This window comes from Pongo pygmaeus, chromosome 11 (assembly GCF_028885625.2).
Source record: "Pongo pygmaeus isolate AG05252 chromosome 11, NHGRI_mPonPyg2-v2.0_pri, whole genome shotgun sequence".
Classification (NCBI taxonomy): Eukaryota; Metazoa; Chordata; class Mammalia; order Primates; family Hominidae; genus Pongo; species Pongo pygmaeus.
Window position 1 is genome coordinate 215,505 of NC_072384.2, and position 7,108 is coordinate 222,612.

The window sequence follows — 7,108 nt, forward strand, 5'->3', positions numbered from 1 at the left end:
AGGTCTTATTCCTGCTGCTTTCCTCAGCAGAGGGGGAGACAAGAAGGTCCTTTTAGGGGATACTTGCTTGGATATAGACTAGGCTAGTTGGAGGGCTCTGACCAGCAGAGAGACTCCACCGCAGTAGGAAGGGATGAGGCAGCTATTCTGAACCTGGAGCTCCACCACACCTTGTCCCTTAGGGAATCAGTTCATCAGTCAATCAAGTCATTTAGGACTGGAGGCTGAGTACTTCCTAACATAGAAGGTCTTATTCCTGCTGCTTTCCTCAGCAGAGGGGGAGACAAGAAGGTCCTTTTAGGGGACACTTGCTTGGACATAGACTAGGCTAGTTGGAGGGCTCTGACCGGCAGGGACAGACTCCGCCTCAGTAGGAAGGGATGAGGCAGCTATTCTGAACCTGGAGCTCCACCACACCTTGTCCCGTCTCACTGAGGCAATTTTGAGAGTCTGCCCTGGAATATGGTGGATGTTGAGAAATAATGTGGGCTTTGACGGGATTCAGGTGGTGTCCGCGGTGTGAAGACAGTAGCTGAATGTTCAGAATCTAGGCTGTTTTTCTTGTGATCAGTTGGGTTACCTGTTTGAGACCAAGTCCACTTTTACTAGGGAGGCTGAATAAATTCCACAGAACACAATGGCGCTCCCAGGATGACTGAGGAAGGGTGAGAAAGTAGGAAAGTTTTTCCACCTAGATATTTTGCTACCTCAGGAATCAGGGGCTGATTAGGTTAGCACTGGCTCAACCTAATCAATTCAATTTTATTGCATTTGATCTAATTATCTTCCCCATTTTTAAGGTAGGAAGGGCCATTTCATTTGTTATTTATTTTTTCTCTGCATTTTTATTTCATCATATATGTGTGGATCTAATACAATCAACCATAATTTGACATTTGTTGTTTCCAAGCATTTAAGAAATTATAATATCTATGCACACTATGTTAACACTATTTATAATAAATTCTCTTTCTGTGCAAAATATATAACATATGTCAATATAGGCATGTTTAATTGTGCATCTTGAAAGGTGAACAGGATCATAAATACTTCCAGGTAGGAACTGGGACAGAAATTGGAAGAAAAGATTCCCCGATCTTCCGATCCCTGTGCTCCCAGTTCTTTGTTTTCTTGAAACTATAAGAGGACCTGAAAATGTCTCCCCTTAACTGTGTCTAGGTCCCCAGTAGAACTACAGCAAGAAACTTCTGATTGAGGCTCTAAGAAGCGGCAGGAATGAGAAAACTGCTCAGCCAATAAGAGTAAGCCACGCCCAGCCGAGGGAGGTATAAAAGGCAGGTCTAGCAGAATAACCCACACTCTGCCTTTGGACGTGTGAGAGAGCGCACCTTTGACTTGAGCTTCAACATGGGAAAGGGAAATGAAGACCCCGATCTCCACTGCTCCTCCATCCAGTGCTCCACTGACCAGCCCCCTTTCCAACAGATCTCCTTTACAGAAAAGGGCTCAGATGAGAAGAAACCATTCAAAGGAAAAGGCAAGACCGCCTTCTCCCATTCCAGTGAGAAGCACATACAAAGGCAAGGTAAGGCCTTGGGCTGCTCCTGTGAAGGCTGGAAGGAGGGTTGGAATCAGGGATACTGAGCTATATGTCTTTAGTAGGGTTTTATTTTGAGATTTGGGGATGGGAAATGGCTTAGTGCTCTCAGAGGACTTTGAGAAATGTGTTCACTCGTGACTCTGGCAGAAGAGCTTCACATGAAAGACTGATCTGCAAAAATGCTTCAGAGATAGACTATGGGACTCTTCCTAGGGAGAGGTGACCCATCTAAACTTTCTTTTGCAGCAGAATCAGAGCCCAATCCAAACAAGGAGAATTCTGAGGAAACCAAGCTCAAGGCCGGGAACAGCACTGCTGGATCAGGTAAGATTTGGCTCTTTCAAGGTGAGAAGGGACAGGGTAGCAACACAGGCTCCCCTGGCAAGGAAACTGGGAGCTCCTTGGCAGCCAGGGCCATACAGATCCTGGACACTGGAGAACAGAAGAGAGCTGGAGTTTGCTGGTAACCTCAGCTCCTGTGTGTCCAGGATGGACTAGGAATTTCAGGGTGTTCAGTTGGAGGCACTTTCTCAAACTTTCATTGTGTTCACAGAACCAGAGTCCAGCTCATACCGGGAAAACTGCAGGAAAAGAAAAATCAGTTCCAAGGACAGCTGCCAAGACAGAGCAGGTAGAATCTTGGTGTTTGTTGTTGGTGGTGGTGGTGGTGGTTTTTTTGTTTTTGGTTTGCCCCAAAAAGCAAATAATTAGGAAACTTTTATATGAGGCTGGAGCGGAAAGAGAGTTACTTATTGACAAGTAAATTTTTGAGATCTTAGCACTCTGAGAATACTTGGGGACTCACAAGCCGTTCAGCCTCACTTCATTCCAGTGCTGAGATAGGAAGGAGTGGGAGAGACAAGTGGGGTTCACCTGGGTGCACAGGGGGTTCTGGAAATGAGGGTCTGTGGGGACTGCTCTGGTGAGTCTCTCACATGCTTTCTTTGCAGGTAACTGTCCAGAAGAGGAGTGCAGCTTGACGTTGAATAAAAAATCAAGATCCTCCACCGCTGTGCACAACAGTGAAATCCAGGAGACCTGTGATGCCCACCATAGGGGACGTTCCAGGGTTCGCACTGGGCGCAGGGAGCGGCATAGGTCTCAGGCCCTAGGAGTCCAAACACCGTCACTTCGAAAAAGCTTGGTGACCTCTGTGCGAGCTATGTCAGAGGCTGTTTACCAAGACCTAGCCCAGGTGTGGGCACAGCAGATCCATTCTCCACTGATCTGTGAGCAGCGGATACTGCTCACTCAGCTCCGGGGGCCTCTGTGTGCCCAGGTGCAGACTTTGTATTCCATGGCCACCCAGGCAGCTTATGTCTTCCCTGCTGAGAGCTGGCTTGTCCCAGCCACACTGCCTGGCCCTGGGGATACAGCCTTGGAGAGAGAAATCCATCCTTCCCTGGGCAGGAGATAACTGAGCCTGTCAGTGGATCAGATAAGGCTAAGCTGGGAGCACCCTGACCCTATTCAGCAGAGATGCAGCTCTAGGAATGAGAACAAGGACCTGCTTCTTCTCAGATTCTTCCAGATGACCAGCAGTGACAATTTTAGACACACTGTGTTAATAAATGACAGAACCTGAAGAAGTCATAGGAAAGAAACTTGAGCGGTATACTCAGAATGCTGAGCCCTGCATTTTGCAGACCGCTAAGGCTATAGACAAATTTGATATTTCATGTTAGACATTTGATGCCTTTTGGATGTCTGATGACAGTCGTGCATTTCTATATAATCAGAAAAATATTAGATTGTAATTGTGAATTTGCATATTTTAGATTGTAGAAAAGTAAATATAAAATTATATGCTCTTTTTTTTTTGAGACAGTCTTGCTATGTCACTCAGGCTGGCGTCCAGTGGCACAATCTTAGCCCACTGCAACCTCTGCTTCCTGGGTTCAAACAATTCTCATGCCTCAGCCTCCCAAGTAGCTGGGACTACAGGCATGTACTGCCATGCCTGGCTAATTTTTTTTCTTGTATTGTTAGTAGAGTTTTGTCACGTTGGCCAGGTTGGCCTCGGACTCAAGTGATCTGCCAGCCTCCGCCTCCCAACGTGCTGGGGTTACAGGCATGAGCCGCTTTACCAAGAAATTGCTTCTCTTTTAATCCAGAAAATGTTGTAGGCTCTCACTCTTCCAGCCTGAACCCATGGAGTACTACTATCCACAAACCATTAGTAGCACTCCCTGTGGGAAAATGTCTATACATTTTTACAGTTTGATATAATTATAGTAAAATTACTATGCAAGCTGTTTACTTTTAATATTTCTACATAAAATTTAAGTCAAGATATATTAAATGGTAAATGATTGTACTTATTTATTGACCTGTCTCATGTTTTATTTCATTTTAAACATCCTGAATTTATATTTTATTGTATTTTATACATTTCAATTGATTGTACTGTATTGCAGGATATGACTACAACACAGTGTATTTGTTATATTTGATGTATATTCTACTTGTATTTTGTACTGAGATCATACAATCTTTCATTATCTAAGTGTATTAATGACTTGTTTGGTTGCTTTATAATTTTCACTTTATGTAATAATGAAATAAACATTAATGTTATTTGGAATTTTAAATTTCTTTCATATGGAATTTGTATTTAATAAAGATGTGAAAAAGAGAATGTCTTATCTTCACTTCTGCATCATCCTAACCCTGACCTCCCCACAGTCCACAGCTCTTGTCATAGTCCGGGAATAGTGTTCTGTCACTACAGGAAACGGGGCCAATTCAATGGTAATACTCAGATATAAATTGGAGATAGAGAGATTTTATTCTCGAGCACTGCAATAGAAAAGAATCACAGTAACGCGAGTCACACAATTTTTGGGTTGACACGGCTTATGAGTTATGCTTACACTACGCTGTAGAATAACTCTGAAATAAATTTATGTCTATTAAACAAATGCACATACATAAATAACATGTCTAAATAACAATATACATATCTTAATGAAAATGAACTTCATTGCTAAAAATGTTAACACACAGATACACACAGTGGGATCATATAATGTTGAAAAATAGAGATGGGGAGAGGAACAGAAACAGAGAGAAAAGGAGGAATGGAGCGAGAAAAGGACAGATGGACAGAGGGACATTGGAAAGGAGAAAGTGGGGAGGGGGGAGGAAGGGAGGTAGGGAGGTGGGAGGGAGGAAGGGAAGGACAGAGAGAGAAAGGGAGCAAGAGACAGAGAGAGCAAGGCAGAGAGAAAAGCGGTCTTCTGCCTCCAGGACCAGCAGGACCTCGCGCTCCCGGAAAATGTTGGGTGCCCAGTGCAGGCTGAGTGCTTGGCCCACAGCCGCGTCTGCCTGCGGGGCGCTCACGGGCCCTCCGGATCGCCTGCCTGGGTCATTTCATCCCGGAGCGATTCGGACGAATTCCGCCTCCCGAGGAATGAGCGAATTGCCCAGAGAGCAATGAGCCGAGACTCGGGTGATTGTCCGTTTTTCATCCACGTGGTTCACAGATGAGATAGCCCCACCTAGAGCCTGCAACAGAGCGCGAGGGGGATAGTCCCGTCCACACAGGAGTCACACTCAGGCCCACCCCTTTGCCCTCTGCAAGGGGGCCTGTTGCTGTCTCTGGCCCCGGAAAGCGTGACCATGTTGACTGTTTGTTTCCCGAGCTCTGTGGGGACCCAGAAACCTCCAGCGAAGAGTGGAAAAGCAGCATCCTGTCTTCGCTCTCCTTTCCAGTTTCTAAACAGATCACAGTGGAGACTTCCCTTGTTGCAGGAAACAGGAATCCGTGGTCAGGCCGTGATGCACGGGACGTTTCTTTTCTCTGTAGTTTCGCTCTCGTTTTCTACATGAAAATGAACGAGATCCACACCCCTGCGTGTGTGAGACTATCACGGCAACGGCGACATCCACAGGCATTACCGCCTTCACGGAGAGGGCCTGGAAAACTCAAGACTGTCATGGAAGTTCAGTCCCACACTCCACCCTTCAGGGTGGTTTCTGCCTGAAAACTGGGAGTCAAGACAGCGGCTTCCAGTTTCCATAGAATTACTGGAGAACCTCAGAGAGCCAGCCCCAAAGCCCCTCTTTCCCCTCCAGTCTGGCCCTACACCCACCCACCCCACAAGGCCCTGGTCCCTGTGGTTTTCGGCTTCGGAGGGCGGGCTACCCCGGGACCTTGGGCCCCGAGCTCATGCATGTTCATAACGGGGTGGAGGTGGTACGTCTTTCTAAGGGCCTCCTGGCTGCACCTGCGCCCAGTGCACAGGCCGGCTGAAGTGCCCGGGAGCCCGCGGGCCTCTCTCTGCCCGTGTCCGTCCGTGAAATTCCGGCCGGGGCTCCCCGCGATGGCTCTCCCGACACCTTCGGACGGCACCCTCCCCGCGGAAGCCCGAGGACGAGGACGGCGAAGGAGACTCGTCTGGACCCCGAGCCAAAGCGAGGCCCTGCGAGCCTGCTTTGAGCGGAACCCGTACCCGGGCATCGCCACCAGAGAAGGGCTGGCCCAGGCCATCGGCGTTCCGGAGCCCAGGGTCCAGATTTGGTTTCAGAATGAGAGGTCACGCCAGCTGAGGCAGCACCGGCGGGAATCTCGGCCCTGGCCCGGGAGACGCGGCCCGCAAGAAGGCAGGCGACAGCGGACCGCCGTCACCGGATCCCAGACCGCCCTGCTCCTCCGCGCCTTTGAGAAGGATCGCTTTCCAGGCATCGCCGCCAGGGAACAACTGGCCAGAGAGACGGGCCTCCCGGAGTCCAGGATTCAGATCTGGTTTCAGAATCGAAGGGCCAGGCACCCGGGACAGGGTGGCAGGGCGCCCGCGCACGCAGGCGGCCTGTGCAACGCGGCCCCCGGCGGGTGTCACCCTGCTCCCTCGTGGGTCGCCTTCGCCCACGCCGGGTCGTGAGGAACGGCGCTTCCCGCACCCCGCGTGCCCTGCGTGCCTGGGGCTCTCCCCCAGGGGGCTTTCGTGAGCCAGGGAGCGAGGGCCGTCCCCGTGCTCCAGCCCAGCCAGGCCGCGCCGGCAGGAGGGATCTCGCAAGCGGCCCCGGCACGCGAGGATTTTGCCTACGCTGCCCTGGCTCCCCCGGACGGGGCGCTCTCCCACCCTCAGGCTCCTGGGTGGCCTGCGCACCCGAGCAAAGGCCGGGAGGACCGGGACCCGCAGCGCGACGGCCTGCTGGGTGCGTGCTCGGTGGGACAGCCTGGGCCCCCTGAAGCTGAGTCACAGGGGCAAGGTGTGCTTGCGCCACCCATGTCCCACCGGAGTCCGCGGTGGGGCTGGAGCCCCAGGTCGCCAGGGCGGAGTGGGAACCCGAAGACGGGGCACCTCCGCCTTCGAAGCTCGCGACCCGGGAGGCCTCCTCGTCAAGCACAGATGCCAGCCACGCAGGCGCCTCCCAACCGCTCCAGGAGCCGGGGCGCTCGTCTGCACTCACCTCCAGCCTGTTAGATGAGCTCCTGTAGACCCCAGAGTTTCAGCAAAAGGCACAACCTTTCCTAGGTCCGGTGTCACTGGGGGAAATGAAGGAGGTGTAAGAGCCCGCTCTGCTGGAACCACTCCTCAGCCA

General features: G+C 50.6%; 1 protein-coding gene across 2 annotated transcripts; it reads left to right on the forward strand.

Moving 5' to 3' along the window:
* Positions 1–1,368: 1,368 nt before the first annotated feature.
* Positions 1,369–2,978, forward strand: LOC129026146 (protein FRG2-like-2). Of its 2 annotated transcripts, none has more exons than XM_054473649.1 (4): positions 1,369–1,546; positions 1,808–1,885; positions 2,115–2,192; positions 2,512–2,978. In XM_054473649.1, exons 1-4 carry the CDS (start codon positions 1,369–1,371, stop codon positions 2,976–2,978), a joined length of 801 nt encoding a protein of 266 aa, XP_054329624.1. The 2 variants fall into 2 exon arrangements, with proteins under 2 accessions (XP_054329624.1, XP_054329625.1); XM_054473650.1 differs by having other exon boundaries at positions 1,811–1,885.
* The last annotated feature ends 4,130 nt before the right edge of the window (positions 2,979–7,108 follow it).

Bases quoted from the DNA above. Each gene is read 5' to 3' on its own strand.
- LOC129026146 (XM_054473649.1), top strand. From the start codon at position 1,369: ATGGGAAAGGGAAATGAAGACCCCGATCTCCACTGCTCCTCCATCCAG. The intron at 1,886-2,114 runs GTAAGATTTGGC...TTGTGTTCACAG, and splicing joins GAACAGCACTGCTGGATCAG to AACCAGAGTCCAGCTCATAC. The intron at 2,193-2,511 runs GTAGAATCTTGG...CTTTCTTTGCAG, and splicing joins CAGCTGCCAAGACAGAGCAG to GTAACTGTCCAGAAGAGGAG.